Source organism: Panthera uncia (genome assembly GCF_023721935.1).
Source record: "Panthera uncia isolate 11264 chromosome B2 unlocalized genomic scaffold, Puncia_PCG_1.0 HiC_scaffold_24, whole genome shotgun sequence".
Taxonomy (NCBI): Eukaryota; Metazoa; Chordata; class Mammalia; order Carnivora; family Felidae; genus Panthera; species Panthera uncia.
The window spans coordinates 68,768,759-68,789,810 of NW_026057580.1; the positions used below are offsets into that span (position 1 = coordinate 68,768,759).

At 43.8% G+C, this 21,052-nt stretch overlaps 1 protein-coding gene across 1 annotated transcript in view; it reads right to left on the minus strand.

Moving 5' to 3' along the window:
- Nucleotides 1–5,950, minus strand: part of SLC22A16 (solute carrier family 22 member 16) — a 41,333-nt gene extending 35,383 nt beyond the window's left edge. Inside the window, exon 1 of the mRNA XM_049654164.1 lies at nt 5,821–5,950. Coding sequence (XP_049510121.1) covers nt 5,821–5,873 — 53 coding nt within the window. The 5' untranslated portion in view covers nt 5,874–5,950. The remainder of the gene's footprint in view (nt 1–5,820) is intronic.
- Nucleotides 5,951–21,052: the final 15,102 nt, after the last annotated feature.

Consider the following 21,052-nt stretch of genomic DNA (forward strand, 5'->3'; position numbering starts at 1 on the left):
TAGTTCAGAAAAGAAAAACACAAAGCAAAAGGCAAGCAAGCAACAAGTGGCTTTTTTCTAGCAACAGAAAGGGAGGGAGAACACACAAATACTATTCTCAGAGTATGGGATGGGCAGCCAAGAAAAGAGCCTAGAGCACTAAAGCCTGAGTCCTTGCAGCTAAAAGGAGCCAGCTCTGTTTTTCTAGAAAAGGTGCCCCTGCCCGAAGAAAAACTATCAGAAATCTGCCTCGGTCTATTCCATACAGAGGGGCCGGGTAGGAACAGCAGGCTGGGAAGACAAGCCTGAGTTGCTGTGACTCAATAGACCCCGAGAAGCTAAGATCACAGCTTGAAATGGTGGTGCCTGAACCCTCACCCCTGCAGGTCACTAGCCCCCATGCATGGGCTACTAGATATCACTGGAGAGCCACAGGGTCAGGCTCTGCCCTTGGCCTGCACACACTATGCTACTTGTGAGCACCTGGCGTGGTTGGTGGGTCACCTGCCCCAGGGAACAGGCTTGTGAATTCAGGAAGTGTTTCTTCCTTCCCCCGCAATTTCTCAGGAAGCCCTTTCCAGCCTGCAAGGATGATGGATAACAGGATAGAAGGATCCTGTTAGACAATTCCATCTGAGTGGTTCTGCTTCTGTCAGGCAGATTCTAGATTCGGCTGTGCCTGTTCTTACACAGCAGAGGCTCCCCATTTCCCTCATCCAGGTTACACCTGCTGCTTGTGCTATACAGGACACCTTATTCGGCACTGTCTGGGTGGGTTACTGTGCCTATTCTACTAACACTGTATGTTGGATCACGCACGTTAGCATCTGGGTTGGTACCTAAGTAGTTTCTTCCCCTGGAATGGCTCCACCGTTGAAAAGTTCACTTTCTGCTGACCGTAACCTCCCACTCTCCCCCATATCCCCGAGTCCTTCCCATTGACCCCATCCCCAGCACCATCCAGGTGCCCAGTCTTTGGATCCCACCAGCTTCTTTAGTTTATTGCCACCTTCCTGGCTTCAATTCCTTCCCCAACCAGCCTGAATCCCACAGTCAACACTAGAACTACTCACACACACACACACACACACACCAACAGAGCATCCACCACAGCAACCTCTGAGACTAGGATTTGTCTTCTCTATCCCACCCCTAGTGATTGTGGTTCAGGAGGTCTGAGGTAGGATCCAGAACTCTATACAAGCTTAAAACGCTTCCTAAGAGACTCTGACATGGATGAGAAACACCACCCCGGGAAATCAAAATCTTCGGTTGAATTATCTGTTGATACAAGATTTGACGTTGAAAATATTTAACAGCTGTTGTGGAGCCACTGGGACTCTCCTAAACAGCTTGTGAGGGTGTAATTTGCCACAGTCACTTCGCACATCTGTCTGGCAGCTGACCACATGCACACTCGGCCAGAGGGATTCCTCTCCCAGGTACGTACCCAACGAAATGCATACACAAGGACCTTAAAATACATAGACAAGAGGAACTATGTGTGATAAACCCAACCTGGAGACAATATAAATGTCTGTTAACAGTGAGTGAATAAACTGTGCAATATTCGTGTCATGACATCCTGTATGCTGGTGAAAATCAACAAACTACCATAGCGCTCAATGTGGGTGACCCCCCCCCCCATATATGATGTTGAACAAAAGAAGCCCAACCAAAAGTCTATGATTTTCTACTCCATTTATTTAAGTTTAGAATCAGACAAAACTAACCCGTGACCATAGCTATGAGGACAGTGGTGGCTGGGGGAGGGGAGAGGATATTGCTTGAGAGAGGGCATGAGAAGGGGTGGTCTGGTGGTGTTCACTTTATGATGATTCATCAGGTTGTAGAGTATGGTGCATACTTTTCTGTATACATGTAATATATCAATTTAAACGTTTTATATCTGCAAGGCCCAGAGAGCAGGAAAAGTACTCGGCAATGCCCTGCTGAGGCTTGACTGGAATGGGTACCAAGTCATACCCAGTCTGCCTACATTGTGCCTTCAGCCCTGAATGGCCACCCAACCCATACTGACAAGGAGGCATCTTGCCTGAGCAATACATCATTTATCCAAATGCCTGTTAAATGCCTCAACCTGGAATTCCCACAAGACTCTCAAACTGATGCAAGCCCCAAGCCTGCCCCACCTGGAGTGTAACTGTTTCTGAGTTTAGGACACCATCATCTACACAAACCAGAAATAGGATGCATGGAATGGGGGTATCTTGCCCACTTGTCCTTTATAACCAGAAGGCCCCATCAATCCCTCCTGTCAAAACTGTCCAGTCCTCCCTGCTCACACTCCCCCTCCTTATCTCCCGCCTGGGCTCTTACCTAGGTCTTCTCTGGGCTCTGCCCAAACTCCTGCCCCTCCAATGCACCTTCCATTCTGCAAAGTGACCTTCCTAATACCTGAACTCCTCAGCATGCCACAGAAAAATATTCTTAGAGATGATTGTGAACTTACCTCCCTTCTGTCGCCCTCATACTTTATACTCTAGGAATAATACGCCTCTTCGCAGTTTCCAAACAACCCATGTTGGTTCACAGAAATATGCTTTCTACATGCTGGAAAGGTCCTGAGTATCCTTGCAACTCAAATTTCCCTTGCCTCGTTGCAAGGATAACTTCTGGAAAAAACGAGACCCTACTTCCCGAGGCATCTAGCATTCTGACATACCACTCTCTCCCTTACAAAGATTACGATCCAACAGGTGTTATCAATCTGCCCAACCTGAGGACCCTCTGGGATAACACTTATAGATATAACACAGCACTCTGTTCACAGCTAAAGAGGCACACTAATGGAAAAAAAGAATCATACAGACACAGTAGGCAGAAACCCCAGAGGCAAGGAAAAGCAAAGATGACCAGAAATGGACCCATGCAATCTGGGTGACAGGTGAAGAAAATTACCTTCAGTCCTAGATTTATATCATTCTGTATAAAGAAACGTAACTGGTGGTACCCCTCTGTGGTCAAGAGCATGGCCTCCAGAGCCAGATTACTAAGGTTTGAATCTTGTGTCTGTTACCACCTGGGACCATGGGCAAGATCCTTAAACTTTCTGTGCCTCAGTTTCCTTATCTGAAAAGTGGGATGTTGAGGGAATGAAAAGAGTTAATGTAAAGCACTATGGCACACTGTTAGTGCACAGAAGTGCTGGCTATTACGATGTTCATAAGGTGAAGTCAGAGAAGATGAGCCAAAGCAGGTTCATATATTGAAAAAACAAAACTACCTATGTCCATAGGTGTAAATCAGCTACAGGCTCCACATTCCAACTCTAGTATTTTAAGTTATTTTTCCCCTTAAGCCAAGACAACTCAGGGAACCAGTTCTGAGATTATCCCAGCACAGATACCTGAGTATGCTTCCTCATTTCCCTCTCACATGGGCGTTAATCCATGAAGTTTATGGAACTTCAGGACATAAACTTATGTCCTGAAGTTATGGCTTCAGGACAAGACCAGGAACCGCTTTTTAATTCTTAGGTGTCCTGCTTCCCTCTCTTAAAGGTGACTAGGATAGTGCTTCCTCCCCTTAGAAATGATTAATGCTAAATGAAAGATAATTAAGGTTCCCTACTTAACACTTTCACTAGGTTTCCCTAAAAGAAGGCTAAATAACGAAACACGATAACCTCCCTTTCTATTTATAAACAATAAAAAAGCACAATTACAGCAAATATCAGAGAAAATTGGGGATCCCATGCCATGGTCACACTGTTTTCACCTTTTGTAAGCATGCTTGTTACCCTTGCCTCGCTACATGCTGCTTTCACAAGCCAACCCTTCCTACCAGGATGGGGACTCGGGTAACAATAATAACCACGATTTATTGAGAACTTACTGAATGTTAAGACTTTTGCACACATCATTGTAGCCAGCTAAGAGTTGTCTCCCCAAATCCACTCTCTCCTTTTCCCACCATGGAGAGCTACGTTTGACCGTTTGACCGCTGCAGGTGAGGACAATGGGACCAGATGTCCCAAGCACAGAGAGAGAGAGCCCCATGCTGTGGATGACAGGGCTGCCTCACCCACTTGGGTCCCTGGATGACCTCGTGGGAAGAACCTACCCTGAATAGTTACTGGAGAGGGACAAACTTCCAACTGAGGGATCTCTGTTAGCCAAACACCAACTGATACAATGACCTTGTTAATCTCTAAAATACAATGGGAAAGAATGGTATTAGCACCTCCTACCTCATAGGGTTACTGTAAGGATGTAATGAGAGGCTGCATGTGGAGTCCTTACAATAAGCATTTGGAGGGTAACAATTACCCTCATTTCACAGATGAGGAAGTAGTAAGTGAAATGTTGAAGACCACACAGTATGTGGTAGAGCCAGGACTGGAACTCAGACATCCAACCCCCAGAGCGGATCTTGTACTCCCCATGCTATTCTGCTTCAAGGATAAAACAAGGTAATATATAAAGAGCCCGATGGAGTCCTGGGGATGGTACCTAACCGTGCTCAGGAGAGCATCATGGTTGAGAGCGTGGGCTATGGGCACTGATGACTTCCAACGACATCCAATTCTGCCCTGCCATTACCAGATCTGTGACGTACGCACAAGCCCCAGTTTTCTCAGGTGTAAAATGAGAGTGATACTACCAATCTCACGGAGCTGTAGAGAAGACGAAAGAAGGTAGCCCGTACCAAAAGCTTCTGACAGAGCCAGGCACAGATCAGTGTTCAAGAAACACAGGTATTAGGAGGAAGCAGGAGAGAGCTGGGACCTCCTGCCCCTCCTAGGACTGCTCAACCACCTTCTCCCTCCCGCCACGCAGGATCATAACCAACATTTATGCAACTTTCCGACTTGGAAAACAGCACCACACCATCTCCTCACTACAAGCCTGGGAGGTAAGGCAGGAATTATTGTGATTCCTGTTTTGTGGATAGGAAACTGAGGCACAATATTACCAGAATATTAGAGGTAAGAAGCAGGCTAGGACTTAGCTCCAAACCTCTGATCGGCATACTTACTGTATAGCCCCTCACCCAGCAGCCTCTCCTCCCAAAAGCCTCTAGGTCAGAGAGGAGCGTTTCTCTATGAATGAATGAATGAATGCATGAATGCAATATTTTAATGTCTTAATTAATTTGACGAATGAAAGGGGGGTGCAACGTGGCTAAATCTGGGCCCCAGCGTGTGGCGCCTGTGGGACCCTGGCCCTACCAGCCTCAGTTTCCCAATCATTAAAATAAGGATGCAAACACCTCCTTTGCAAAGGCATCAAATGAAACTCTGTGTGTAACAAGCCGACACAATGTACCTGGCACATCTTTAGGCTTCTATAAATGGCAACAAAATCTGACTAACGGGTTTTCCTGGGGCAATACCTGCCTGCCAGGCACAGAGGGAGACCCTACGGGGCAGAGCTGGTCAGCAGTCGTCCGGGGAAGTGAAAGAGGAGCCGGTTTGGCGGACTGGAGAAACGGGCCGCCAGGAGCAGGCACTCCTCCACTCGTGTGAGCCGGCCGCTCCGGCCCGACCTCGGACTTGGGCTCCCGCAGAGGGCGCGCCCCGGGTCCCACCTGCTCGCAGCAGCCACCACTCCGGAGGCCAGTCCCAGCGCCCCGCTGCTCGCTGTCGGGGAGACCCCGGCGCCGGAGTCCGAGAAGACAAGCCCAGCCCTGGGCCCGGAGTCCGGACGCGGGTCTCCCGACTACCCCATGAAAAGAGCGGGAGAGGTTTCCGTATTGGGAGCGCCGCGCGAGAACCCCCCCACTGCAACGGAAAGAAACAGACCCCACCGGCGCCCCCTCCACGTGGCTCCCTCTCCCCTCCGCCGCCCTCCCCCCTGCCCACCCCCAACTCCCTACCTGCCGAAGTGCCCCACGTGGTCAAAAATCAACTCCAAATTGTGGGGCTTCATGGTGCCGCCGTGCGCTGCGCTCCCCAGCTGGACACTCCGAGCGCGCCGAGCGCCCGGGACGGCAGGCACCGCGCCCCGCCCCGCCCGGCTCCGCCCCGGCCCGCCGCGCCCCAGGGGGCCAGCCCCGCCGGCAGTCCCCCGCGCGCCAGCGGGCGGCTCGCGGGGCCGGGCTCGCTTCCCCCCTCCCCGCCCGCGCAGCCTCCGGCTTCTCCCCGCCGCCGTGGTCCCGGGGCCCGCCGTCGCGCCCGCGCCCTCCCTCCCTCCTGTGGGACACTCACCGCGTCGTCGTGGTCGCCTCTCTCTCTGTCTCTCTGTCTCTCTCGGTCGTGCCGGTGCCTCGGGACTGCCCGAGGAGGCAATGCAGAGACCGGGGTTAGGTTTGGGGGCCGCAAGAACCTAGCATCTTTGGAAAGACACGCCTCACAAGCGTGGCACTCAGACTTGCGGGAAGGGGCTACTGCAGGTACTTGATTTTTCTGTGTAACGTTTCTGGACTCCACTCTCGCCTGGGACAAAAACCGCTCTCTCAGACGAGGCCGACAGTTTGAGGGCCAGGACAGAGTCTCCAAGAGCAGAGCATAAAGAACGGATTCTGATGGCCCCGAAAAGTGACAGGATCTGGCAGGGCTGTGTTAAAGCTTTTATGTCACCCAAAGGGCTAAAGAACGTTCTGGGCAGAGGCTCAAGCAGAACAGTGGCAACAAGAAACTTGTACTTGAGCAGGATTTGAAAAAGAGAGAAAAGCTCACTCCCAAAATACTTCCCTCACCTACTGGTATATTCTGGATACCTATCCTTTGTCAGTTAAGTGTTATGAGAAATTGTACTTTCAATCCATTTATGGTGTTTTCGATGATCAGAAGTGGTATTTTTTATCTTAATGAAGTCAAATTCATACATATGTTCCTTTATAATTTGTGGTTTTGTATCTTGTTTAAAAAATTCTGCTTTACCGGGGGCACCTGGGTGGCTCGGTTGTTTAAGTATCCCACCTGGCCTCAGATCATGATCTCAGGGTTCATGGGTTCCAGCCCCTCAACAGGCTCTATGCAGACAGCTCAGAACCTGGAGCCTGCTTCAGATTCTGTGTCTCCCTCTCTCTCCCTCTCTCTCTGCCCCTACCCACCCCCCCCCCCGAAATGAATAAACATTAAAAAATTTTTTTTTAATTCTGCTTTACCATGAGGTCACAAAATATTCTATTTTCTTCTCAAAGTTATAGCTTTTGGCTTTTCTCATTTAGGTCTTAAATCCACTGAAAGATCATTTAGTTTAAGATAGAGATCCAGTCTGGGGCTTTTGTCATACAATAAAAAATTGTCCAGCACCATTTATGGCATTTTCTATCTCTGCATTGTCACCTCTGTCATCTATGAAGTTTCAATTTATGGGTGGGTTTGTTCTGGGCTCTCTAAATCTGCTCCAGTGACCTATTTATTTTTCCCTATACCCATGTGTCTTTATTATTATAGTTTCATACAATATGCTCCAATCAAACTTTTACTACTCTTCCAAAATAGCTCTTATCAAAGACACCATGGTCCCCATGTTGCCAAATCCAATGGTCAATTTTCTTTTTTTTTTTTTTTTTATTTTTTTTTCAATGTTTTCTGTTTATTTTTGGGACAGAGAGAGACATAGCATGAACGGGGGAGGGGCAGAGAGAGAGGGAGACACAGAATCGGAAACAGGCTCCAGGCTCCGAGCCATCAGCTCAGAGCCTGACGCGGGGCTCGGACTCACAGACCGCGAGATCGTGACCTGGCTGAAGTCGGACGCTTAACCGACTGCGCCACCCAGGCGCCCCTAATGGTCAATTTTCAATCCTTATCTTACTTAATGTCCACTGTTAAAGAAAAATTATTTTACAAGGTATGATCATGACTCGCATAGAAATATAAAATGAACAAATCAGTAATTTTATTTCACTCATTAATTAACGAAGGAACCAATAAGATGCTACAATCTGTTCAAAGAAGAATTCAGTGAACCCCACATATAAAAATAATAAGGAATGCTAGTACGAAGTTACAAATAGATGCAGAACTAATCTGTCCACCAGGCAATGGCATTTCACCAATTCCACCAATGTATCAATTGCATTCCACTAAACACAATTCATTTCTATGGACAAGAACAATTTGCATTATTATCAGTTTTCTACAACTTACAAAGTTGTAAAACTTTTACATTTTACAAAAATGTAAAAATTTTTGATTTATTCATCAAAAATAATGAAAGATGAAGATAACCGTGAAGAGTATTCTAAAAGAATGTTCCCATCTCAAAGTGTCTCACAATACTTACTGGTACCACAATATTGGTTTGTCTTAAAACATCCTCCTTGGCTTCTGGGGTACCCCAGTCTCCTGATTTTCCTCTCACCTTTCCACTTGTTGTTATCTCAGTCTCTTAGCTCCTCCTCCCTTTCCCGGTTTCTCTAAATGTTGGAGTGCCCCAGGGCTCTGAGCTCTTCACTTTTTACATTCTCCCTCAGTAGCATGACATAGTTCAAGAGTTGGCAAACCACAGAGGCCAGGTCAAGTCTGGTCTGCCACCTGCTCTAGCAAATAAAGTTTTTTTGGAACACAATCATGTTCATTCATTCATATATTGCCTATGGCTGCTTTCATACCGCAATGCCAGACTTGAGTAGCTGTGACAGAGTGTATGGCCCACTAAGTCTAAAATATTTACTATCTGGCCCTTTATAGATAAAGCTTGTCAACCCATGATCTACTCCCAAGGCTTTCAAAACATGTATGAATGACTCCCAGATCTATGTGTCCAAGCTGACCTCAGCCCAGCACTCCAGACTTGTTAATACCACTACCTTCTCCACCCCTTGTCCACATGTCTAAAAGCCACCTCAAAATTACCATGGCCACCTTCAATCCCACTCCTCTCCAGCATTTCCTGTCTCAGTAAATGGCACCTCACCAGTTGCTTAGGCCAAACCCTGGGTATCTTCTTGTATCCCTCTCTTGTTTTCACAATCCACATATTTTTCCAATGGAAAATTCTGGTTGTTCTGCCTTTATGATAGAGTCTGATTCTGAACCCTTCTCTCTACCCCCACCGCTACCCTTCCTGTCCAAGCCATCATCTCCAGTCTGGATTAGGCAACATCCTCCTAATTGGTCTCCATGCTTCCTCCCTTGCCCCCCACATCTCCCCAAAATATAATTCAGAGTAAGACACTCCTCTGCTTGGCAGCTTTCTCTCACTATTAGAATAAAATCAGAGTCCTAGCATGGTGCAGTCTGCTTCTCTGATTCATCTCCCACCTTTTTCTCAACCACTCTTCCACTCCAGCCTCCTTGCCCATTGTAAACCATACTCCAGTCCCCACACTTTTACACTTGCTTTTCCCTCTGCTTGAAACTTTTTTTTCCACTTTGACTTTCTATTTATTTTTCAGTTTAAAAATATGCACCCCTTCCCAGATAAAACAGCCACAACTATATTTTAGGGAGATGTGTGGGACAAGGGAGAAAGCGTGGAGACCAATTAGGAGGGGGTTGCACAATCCAGGCTGGAGATGATGGTTTGGACAGGAAGGTTAGTAGTAGGGGTAGAGAGAAGTGCACAGAATCAGGTTCTATCATAAAGGCAGAGCAACCAGAATTTTCTGCTGGAAAAGGATATGGAACATGAAAACAAGAGAGTGATGAAAGAAGATACCAGGGGTTTTGGCCTAAGCAACTGGTGAGGTGCCATTTACTGAGATGGGAAATAAACCCAAATAAATCACCCCCCCCCAAGAGTCTGGGACTTTACTGAGATATAATTGACACATAACAGTATGTCAGTTTAAGGTGTACAATGTGATGATCTGATACAGGTATAAATTACAAAATTGTTACTACAGTAAAATTAGTTAACACACCTATCATCTCATATAGTTACCGTGTGTGTGTGTGTGTGTGTGTGTGTGCATGTGGTGAGAAATTCTAAGATCTACTCTCTCAGCAACTTTCCAGTATACAGTATTATACAGTGTTGTTAACTACAGTCACCATACTATATATTACATCCCTAGGACTTATTCATCTTAATGCTGCAAGTCTATACCCTTTGGCCACCTTCACCCATTTCTCCCAAACTGCCCCCCCCCCACCTCTGGAAACCACCAATCTCTTTTCTGTTTCTATGAGTTCAGTTTCTTCTACCTGAGACTTCTCAAGGAATCACACAACTCATTTCCTTACTTCAGTCAGTTCAAATGTTTCCTCTTCTGAGAAGATTTCTCTGCTGCTCCTACAATATCAGTCTTCACCACTCTCTAGCCCCTTACTGTGCTATCCTGCTTTATTTTTCTTCAACCTGGCATGTGTATATATAATTTGATATCACTGCTATAGAATATAAACTCCATGAGGGCAGGGACTTTGACATACAGTAGATGCTCAGCAAGTATATGTTGAATGAATGAATGAACATAATACAAACATCAGGAATAATGAAATAAAATGCACACAATTTTCTAAGAGCCCCAGTGTATCCACACATGAATGGAAGAAGGCTAAGGTCCTGGCTCAAACCCTACACACAACTCAGGCAAATCTTGAGATTTCCTAAAGAGGAGCCCTCTAACAACGCACTTGCCCTCTTAGAAATCCAGTGAGATCGTTTTAACACAAATACAGGGCAGATGTATTTCTTCCAGCGAGTAGAAGGGGTATAGGGGAACAGAAAAGGGAGAAAGGCAGGAACCCAAGAAAAAACAACGTTTTTGTATCCTTCTAAATCTAAATGGTTAGTTGTTTAATTGGGTGACTTGAACTCCTTGGCACATGAGTAAGTATTCCGATGTCCTGTGGCCTCATGGTTTCCAGGTCCCAACTCTCATCCCAGCCTGGACTTTCTTTTCTTTCTTTCTTTGTTTCTTTTTTTTAATGTTTATTTATTTTTGAGAGAGAGACAGACAGACAGAGTATGAGTGGGGGAGAGGCAGAGAGGAAGAGAGAGACACAGAATCTGAAGCAGGCTCCAGGCTCTGAGCTGTCAGCACAGAGCCTGACGTGGGGCTCGAACTCACAAACCACGAGATCATGATCTGAGCCAAAGTCAGACACTTAACTGACTGAGCTACCCACCAGCCTGGAGTTTCTGTTCAAAGTCTCTTTGGAACTATATCTAGGTATCTAAGAGGTATCCACAAATTGGAGAGAAACCAAAGAGCAAATGGTGATTAAGTTCATTGATGGGCAAGAGTGACCTGGAGCTTTATTTATAAAATGCTAAGTACACATCAGATTATAAAGTTAGTAATAAATGTGTGGAAACAGATTTTCTGCCCATGGCTAAGAAATCACCAACATGAGCAGGAAGGGGATTTGTTTGATGTGGTGGGGGACAGGCAGAAGCCCACAAAATTGCTGCCAGTGCAGGTCTGCAAACCATTTCTCAAAGGCTCTGTCGCACCTTGTCCTCCCCATGGTCTAGACAGACAGCCACATGCTATCAAACCAAAGTCCTTCTTCAGCAGAGCCCAGGCAGAGCCTGCCTGAGGGGAGTTTCTGGAGTAGAGCTTGTCTTGGCATCCTCTCACTTCCCCGACCACACCTCCCTCCCACTCCAGGGACCCTATCACCTCTGTCCCGGGGCTCCAGGCTGGGGCTGATCTCTAAATACCACTTCCACTCCCACAGCCCCCTCACTCTGTCCCACCCGCCTGAAGGCTCCCAGCTAAAATTACCTCCTCTTCCTCTGTCAAAGCCCTGCTTCCCAAAGCCAGTGATTCTAGATGGAATTTATATTAATATTGGGTCCTCTTGTAGGAAAAAAAAATATCTCGGCTCCTCCACTGCCTGTGAATGATGCTGTCTCTGGCATTTCTTATCTTTGGCCTTTTTCTTTTCTTGCCCTATATTCTCTCTTGATTGAGCAGACTCACCAGTATTGGAACCCAGAAAACACCACCAAAACTACTTGATAAAGTCAAGCAAAGCTGCGGTAAGGGAAAGCATGGACTTGCCAGCGTCCCCGTAGCATTCAAAGGGGGAAGGGCAAACGCAGGTGAGGTCTTGGAGTCTAGTTTCAGGAAGGTCTTTCCATGGGGTTGACTGGGCTTGGAAAAGGATCTTAATATATGAGTTTAGAATTGGAGAGCACAGAAAGGTAAGGATTTTGAAGCAAGGCATTAAGAGTCCTGGGAAGTAGGGGCACCTGGGTGGCTCAGTCAGTTAAACAACCGACTCTTGGTTCATTCAGCTCAGGTAATGATCTCATGATTTGTGGGATTGAGCCCCACATTGGACTCTGTGCTGACAGCATGGAGCCTGCACTGGATTCTCTCTCCTTCTGTCTGCCACTTACTCTCTCTCAAATAAATAAACTTTTAAAAATGAATTAAAAATATAAAGAGTCTTGGGAAGTAAACAGTCGTCTCAGGCTTTTTATTGAGAATTTGAAGAGTATGATGATCATTTAAATGCTTTGGGGAAATTCCTGAAATGAACAATAAGGTATTTGTAACTTTTATCTTCCTTGGCAAGAGTTTTCTAGAACAGTAAAGTCATGTTAATGAAGACAGAAAAATAGTAAAATTATGTCAATGTGGACAGTCAAAGAAGCTGATGGGATGAGAGCAGGCATGTTTTGAGCTCAGTCTTGTGCCTGACACACAGAAAATAATGGGTACATTGACCCGAACGGCCTTGGAATGCACTGTTAAGAGCTCACGCTCTGCAATTGACAACCTGGTTGTAAATTCCACCTCCATCACTTAAAAACTTTGACATGCAGGCCAAGTAACATCTCTCTGATGTCACTACGTGGTCAAAATGATTGAATTCAAGTAACAGTCCTACCTTACGGCACAGTGGTGAGGTCAATTAGCTAAGCCCTGTAAAGTGCTCTTGATACTTTTTCAGTTGCAAATAGCAGCAAACCATGCTCAAACTAAAGCCAGAAAGGGACTTTTTTGACTCACTGTGGGAGAAGTCCAAAGGTAGAGCTAGCAGGATATGTGATGTGATCCAGAGGGACAAACAGTGCCTTGGGTTTCCCTTTCTCTTATTCTCCATCTCTTCTCTTCTCTGCTTTTCTGTGTAGATTTCAATCCCAGATGAGCGAAAGCCTCTCATCAAAGGCAGGGCAGGGAATGATCTGATTGGCTGGCCTACATCACATGTTTGGTTCTCATTTTAAACATTTTATAGTCACACATATCTATAAATAACAGTATTTTATATACATTATCCCATTTTATCTCAAAACTATGGAGTTATATAGGGGAACTGAGGCTCAGAGCTATTAAGTATGTTTGAATTTACCCAACTAGTGAACGGCAGAGCTGGGATTTGAATTAGTTTTCCCCTGATTCCATAAGCCTGCACACTTTCCATTGTGCAAACTGGACTCTCTGGGCAAATATTTCTCTTTTTAAAAAAATGTCTATTTATTTATTTTGAGAGAGAGAGAGAGAGAGAGTGGGGCAGGGCAGAGAAAGAGAGAGAGAGACGGAGAGAGAGAATCCCAAGCAGACTCCACACTGAGCAGGAAGCCCCACCTCAGGCTCGATCCCACAACCCTGGGTCATGACCTGAGCTGAAATCAAGAGTCACAGGCTGAACTAAGTCACTTAGGGACCCAGACTACATTTCCTTCTTAAATAGCTGCATGATATTTTTCTATTCTATAAATATACCATAGTCCATTTATCTAAACTTCTATTGTTGAACGTCATGCTACAATGAACATAGGGGTCCATACAGCTTTTCAAGTTAATGTTTCCCAGTTAGTGGAACTGCTGGGTCATATGGCAGTTCTATTTTTAATTTTTGGAGGAACCTCCATACTGTTTTCCACAATGGCTGCACCAATTTACATTCCCACCAACCGGGCATGAAGATTACCTTTCCTCCACATCCTCACCAACACCTGTTATTATCTTTTTCATACCAGCCATTCTAACAAGTATGAGGTGACATCTCATTATGGTTTTAATTTGCATCTCCCTGATGATTAGTGGTGTCGAACATCTTTCATGTAGTTCTGAAGTTTTTCTTCAACCAGAACTTCCATATTGATTTTCATTTGTTTTTTCAGTTACAATGTAAATAAAGTCTTCCATTACATCTTCGAATTGATTATTATTTTTTATTATTTTTATATTTCAAAGGCTGTTTATTCTGTGTGTGTCTGCGTGTGTGTGTTTTAACCAAGCCAAATTACTTCCCATATTGTTTAACATCATTTGTCAGATGAATCTCTCTTAAACTTTCTAAATATAACATTACCTCATTTTTAAAAAAATTTAATGTTTATTTATTTTTGAGAGAGAGAGAGAGAGACACAGAGTGTGAGTGGAGGAGGGTCAGAGAGAGAGGGAGACACAGAATCCGAAGCAGGCTCCAGACTCTGAGCTGTCAGCACGGATCACGACACAGGGCTCAAACTCACAAATGGTGAGATCAGACCTGAGCTGAAGTCAGACGCCCAACCGACTGAACCACCCAGGTGCCCTATAACATTACCTCATTTGTAATAGTGGTTATGTTAACCCCTTCTTTCTTTCAGTATTCCTCTAATTTCTTTCTTTTACCTAACTGAATTAGCTAATACCTGCAGAATGATGTTAAATAATCGTAATGTTACTAGACATCCTTGCCTCATTTCTGACTTTAATGGAAACATACATTATTTCACCATTACACTAAATGCTGGCTTTTAGACTAAGATAGATCTATTGAATCATGTTAAGAAAGTGTCCAACTATTGCTAAGTTTACTGCATCTTTACCAGGCATAGATATTGAATTTGATCAAATGCCTTCCTCATACCTGTTGGAAAGATAATATTAATGTTTTCCTATCACAAAATTAGATTTCCTAAAATTGAAGAGTCCTTACATTCCTGGAATTCCTAATTGTTAATGTTAGTGTTCTTTTAATGTGCTACTGAAGTTTGATTGCTAATATTTATTCTGGATTGTTGGGTTGACATTCATAAGTGAGATTTTTCTACAGTTTTCTTGTGTAATCATTATTGCATATTATCAGTGTTATGTTGGCTTCATATAAAATAATTTATTTCTCTTTCTAGGCTCTGGAACAGTTTAAATAGCATTAGAGTCATCTGCATCGTTCATAAAATTCTTCTTTTTTAATGATCCCTTGCTTTACCAACTATTTTTAATGTTTACCAACTTCTTAAAAATGTTTTTAATGTTAACTTTTTTTTAATTTTTGAGAGAGAGCATGAGCGGGGGAGGGGCAGAAGCAGAGAGGAGACAGAGGATTTGAAGTGGGTTCTGCACTGACAGCAGCAAGCCCGATGAGGGGCTTGAACCCACGAACTGTGAGATCATGACCTGAGCCAAAGTTGGACGCTCAACTGAGTGAGCCACACAGGCGTCCCGCTTTACCAACTTTTTCAGTTAACCACCTACTTGTCCTAACTGCCTTAGGTAAAAATATTGTTATTATTTCCAAATATGGTAACATTCATTATCCTTATAACCATAAGGATATTAAAATATCATTAAAATGAGGAAATAATCAGAGAAATGTGCAAATGTCTATATGCAAAATATTTCAATACAGTATTATTTATAATGAAAGCAAAAAAGGAAACAACTTAAGAGCTAACTATTCATAGAGGACTGGTTAAATTATGGTGTTTTCTATATAATAAAATACTGTGCAGCTATTAAAAATGATGTTTTGATATGGGAAAATAGGGCTTCCAGGGTTTTTGTTTTGTTGTAGAGAGAGAGCACGCATGCTAGCAGGCGAGAGGGGCAGAGGGGGAGAGAGAGAGAATCCCAATCCACGCTCAGCATGGAGCCCGACACTGGGCTTAATGCCACCACCCTGGGACCACAACCTAAGCTGAAATCAAGAGTCAGCCACTCAACAGACTGAGCCACCCAGGTGCCCCAGGACTTTCAGTTACTATACATTCCTAAACCGTCTGAAGTTTTTGCACTAGGAAATTGTTACTTTTATAGTAAATAATATATAATTTTAAAATAAAAACTAAATGATGGTGTAGTTGTATATTTGTTAACATGGAAGGATGTTCACAACAGATGGTAATGCATGTTTCAGAGCAATATGATCCCGTTTTTTAATGTGTGTTTCTTTAGTTATAGAAAAAGCTTGGAGGTGATTTTCTTGAGCTAAATGAGTTTTGGATATTTTTATTTCTTACTTATATGCATTTTCCATTTTCTTAGGGTGATTATAAATTAGATGGATGGATGGGGCAGATACATAAAAAGATGGATGAAATGCAGAATTTCAGGATTAAACAAGAACCATTATAGAATTAACTGGATGAAAGGTCAGGCATGCTAATTGGCTCCAGTCGACTTAAATAAGTCTCCCAGTACAAACCACTGGTGAAAGAAGATAGTATTTTCTAGTCTCATCCCCCATCTTTCATGCCACAAATTGCCACAGACCTTAAATGTCCTCCACCTTTCAAGGGAAGAATCCACTAAATGAGTTAATTCAATAAATTAGTGGTTTTCTAAGCATGGTCCCACAGCAGCAGGAGCATCACCTAGGAACTTGTTACAAAGGCAGGTTCTCAAGCCCCACCCTAGACTAGCTGAGCCAGGAGCTTTGGGAGTGGGACCCAGCAATCTGTGTTTGATACACCCATTCTGAGGCCTACAAACCCACTTACATCAATATTCCCAATCCAAGAGGATTGTCTGAGGCAGGCTGGTTTAACAGCTGAGGGGGAAGAAAAGTCTCCTTCCTTCTAGGAAATCTCAGAAAACACAGAAAAAATTAAAGTCAGTACATTCACAATAAGCTGAAGAAGATTCCTGAGTTTCAGGGAACTATTTCTCATGTTAAGTCTTCAACATTTGTCTGAGACTATCTGTATATCATAATCTATAGAGTACTATAGAATATAGTATATAGAATATATATATCCTATCATAGGATCCTAGAATGACAGACTGTCACAGCTGCTTGAACCTTGGAGATCATTCTGGAACAGCCTCTGGTTTTTACAGATAAAGACGCTGTGCTGAGAGAGTCCACTAGGCAAACAGCAAAGTACAAACAAGGTGCATCCTCGATTGTTTGGAGTTGTTCCCAATAGGCCCAAAGAGACCCAAGCTGTGGTTACTTAATAATGTACCAAAGGGTCACCCATAACTGCCAAATGAAGTCTTCCTAGTAGAAGCCAAAGATTCTTTGAGGGTAAGATCTTCACCTTTCCAGACCAATGACAACAATCTCTAGACAAACCTAACCAAGTTCATTCTCACAAGCTTTCTTACTGAGAATGAATTTTAGCTCATGACAAAACTGAACATGAATCCCAGACCTTTCCCATAAAGGCCAGGGTGAGCAGTCTAATTCAATTATTTTCCTCCCAAATAATTTCACATTAACTCTTTATGAAAATGCATTTTCTTTGTCAACCCTTAAACTCATGCTCTTTTCTTTCTTTTTTTTTAAATTTTTTTAACGTTTTATTTATTTTTGAGACAGGGAGAGACAGAGCATGAACAGGGGAGGGTCAGAGAGAGGGAGACACAGAACGTGAAACAGGCTCGAGGCTCTGAGCTGTCAGCACAGAGCCCGACACGGGGCTCGAACTCACGGACTGTGAGATCATGACCTGAGCCAAAGTCAGATGCTTAACCGACTGAGCCACCCAGGTGCCCCTAAACTCATGCTCTTCAAGGATGTGAGAAGACATTGAGTCAACTTTTAGTAATTTCCTAACATAATAACAATCTTATATCAGGCAAGATTTTTTACTTGAAAGTTCTGTTTCAACAAATATCAGGGACATAGCCAATAGATAATTACTTGAAATAAGAGAGTCAGTGGCCAAGGCTTAGGTCATTGTTTTGTTCTCTATCCATGTTTTGCTATTGTTGTAATAGTATTTCTGTATAGGATTCTTTGAGTTTATGATTGAACTCCTCTGGAACTTGGACTCCTCCATGAGATTTTTGTGTATGGCCAAATAAAAAGAAAGTATAATCATTTTGGAATCACATTCCTGGAAAAAAGCATTAATAAATCAATATGCTTTTATACACAAACTACTTTGCTGATCACTGGGGGGATCAACCAGAAAAGTTTAACACATAGTCTCTGCCTTAAATAGCTTCATTACCAACAAAACCATTCATTAGACCCGTATAGGCAGAACTGAAAGCTAAGAAATCTCAAAACAAGTTTAAAACCTAGTGGTCATGTCTTGTTTGTGTCACTAGATGTCCTTTCACCCTCATTTTTATAAAATATTTTCTTCTGGGAGCAACCTTCTTCCCCTCTCTTCTGCAGGAACAAATCCAGGTTTTGTGAAGTCCACAGTTTATGCAATTGCAGAAACCACTCTAAAGGATAAAAAAAATATATTTAGAATAGGAAAAAAATCACAATGCATTACAAATTTCAAAAAGCTGACAAATACAAAAAAAAATCACAAAAACTTACCTAATTGTGTTATTACTGAATGCTCTGAGACTCTTTATAATCCTTTTCTCCTCCATGACATTGTTTGCTGGATCAAACCTTACCTGAAGCTAACTACCTGTGGACTTTTCTGTTAGATAAGCCATGATTTCTCTTTATTGTCTAAGCTACTTTGAGTTATTTACAATACAGAATACTAATTGATACAAAGATTACGAAAAACTCATAATAAACTTCAATTATACATAGATCTCCATCCACAAAGAAAAGTATTTTAGGATTTATCCCAGCTTGCAAAATATAGAATGATTTGTGCAATCACACAGCAATTTCCTCCAAGAGCAGAAGCAACTTAGAATCACTTAATTTTTAGCACTGTGTGATCAATATGATCAAACCACACAAGGATATGTGCAGGAATGAACACATTTGTTAGGTCAGAACAATAAAATGAAAAGATTATTATTGCCTTTACCAAGTATTTATTAATTAGCTCTTAATGGGAAATGGTTAAATGGCTCCTTTGGTGTGGTTGCCTAGAATTAATCATTGCCTAGTACTGTTTTTTTTTCCCAATGGAATAAGGAAATAGTCAATCTGCGTAGAGATGAAAAACAAGCGGGGAAAAGTTTAATTGGCTAAGAACTGTATTTACTTAAAATCCATTAAGAGCATTGGAAAGAAGCAAGCGGAAATCATAACATGTAGACAAGCATTGGATAATGTAGCTTTGAGACAGAAGTGTGCTGTGAGAAAACAGCAACAGCCCTGAGTAGAAAACTCTATACAACTTTTAGCAGTATGGGAAACGAATGGTCCTTTTGAACGTGTGGGAGCTCAGCATGGGTCTGCTTGGAATAATGAAAGAAAGGAACCAAAACAAGAATCGCAGAATATGATGGAATGGAACCCTGTGGGGCTCATGGTGTGATGACTGCCTACAAAGCACACTAAGTCCTAGCATGTGTGTCCTTTACAACTATGGCTTCTGTGATGATGACCTTCCTGGATTTACCTGGAACCCGTGAAAGGAGAAAAGGGCAGCATAATTTGAGAGGTCTGCAAAAACAGTTCATGTTCGGGATGGATTTTCTTACAGCAATTTGACAAAACAACCTACGCAGTTACTGCTCGTAATGGAAAAGTAGGTTCCGTGGCAGAATCACAGCACCGTGGGGTGGGGCCGCAGAGAGCACCTCATCTAGAATGTACTTGGCACATAAATTAAGGGACTTCTCAAAGGCCTCAGTCAGCTAGTAGCACAGTGGGTCGTAAGTAACTCTGGGTAACTTAGGTTGAAAGGATAGTTGAGCTTAAGGAGGAACGTTGTGTTCCAAGTTGTGAAATGCGTGCCTCCCACCCCCCTGCAAATATATTCCTCAGTTTTCACAAGCTTCCTTCTCTCCACCTGCTCTCAGCAGATACCGGAGAATATCCTCCCTTTTCTCCCCACTTACTTCAGTTATAAATTGAGATTTATTCTTACAGAAAAATACACCTCCATAGGTTTTATGTTCTGGGAGGAATCTCATCCATTATCACATCTTGACCTCCTAGCCTGGTGGTGGCTCTCAGCCAATGTTTGTACAATGAACGCAATGCCACAAAAGGTAACTGAATTGCTCAGTAAAGGCTCCCCCCGTTCAGCTGGCTTTCGATTTCTTTGGTTTTCTAGAACAGCTCACCGCCCTGCCTTGCCAGTAGGCACAACAGTCTTTCCTTGCCAATTCACTTATGTTTTATGACACAGCTTTAACCAGCTGTCCTCCATCATAGGCAAAACTTCTCACTCACCCCTGGTGGGACTGCCTTCAACACCCAGCCCCTCAGTCTTGGCTGATTCTTATTTCTTACTGCACTAAGGACACAGTAGAGAAAAAACCAGTCGAGGACATGTACACACTCCCAGCACCACATCTACCCATGCTCCTGCCGCATGCCTACATACTCTGTTCTCTCACTGCTGTGAAGGGTGGACTCTGTTCTAACTCAGGCCAGCCCTGCAACTTGTGAGCTGCGTCCCTATCTCCTCTCTCCTACTCCAGGTCATCAATCATGCAGCTACCTCCTCTCTCCTCCCGCACTCCCCTCTCAGCTTGGGATCTCTCCTCTGCATACAAGAATGTCTCCGTATCTTGACCTTAGCATTCTCTCTCCCCTGGCTTCCTCCTCTGTCGATGGCGAGTCCTTCTCCGTGTCCTTTACCGGGTCTTTTTCCTTTCTCCAATTTCTAAACGTTGGAATGCTCTGAGAGCCCATGGACCTCTTCTCACTGCGCCTGCACTCTCTCATGGGTCTCGTGGTTTTAAATACCATCCGTGCAGCCCTGACTCCCAAATCAGGATCTCTGGCCCTGAGCTTTGCCCCGAACTCCAGTTTCTTGGCATCTCCACTGGGAAGTCGGATGGGCATTCAACCTTGATGTTTTCCAAAACAGAATTTGTGATAATTGAGCTTCTCCCCAAGACTGCTCATCCACCAGGGTCCTATATCGTAGTGAGTGGTACCTTCAATCTCTTAGCCCCAAACTCTGGAATCTCTTTGACTCTTCTCTCACAGGCTACCTGTAAGCATCAGCAAATCATGTTACCTCTACCTCCAAAATGTACCCCATTCCAGCCGCTGACTTCTTTGCCACTATCCTTGCCACTTCTCTGGGCTATTGCAGTGGCCTCTCAACCCATTTCCCTGCTCTCCTTCTTGTTGGCTGACCCCAGCCTATTCGCAACACAACAGCCAGAGTGATCCTTTGGAAATACGGGAACCGTTGCAGAA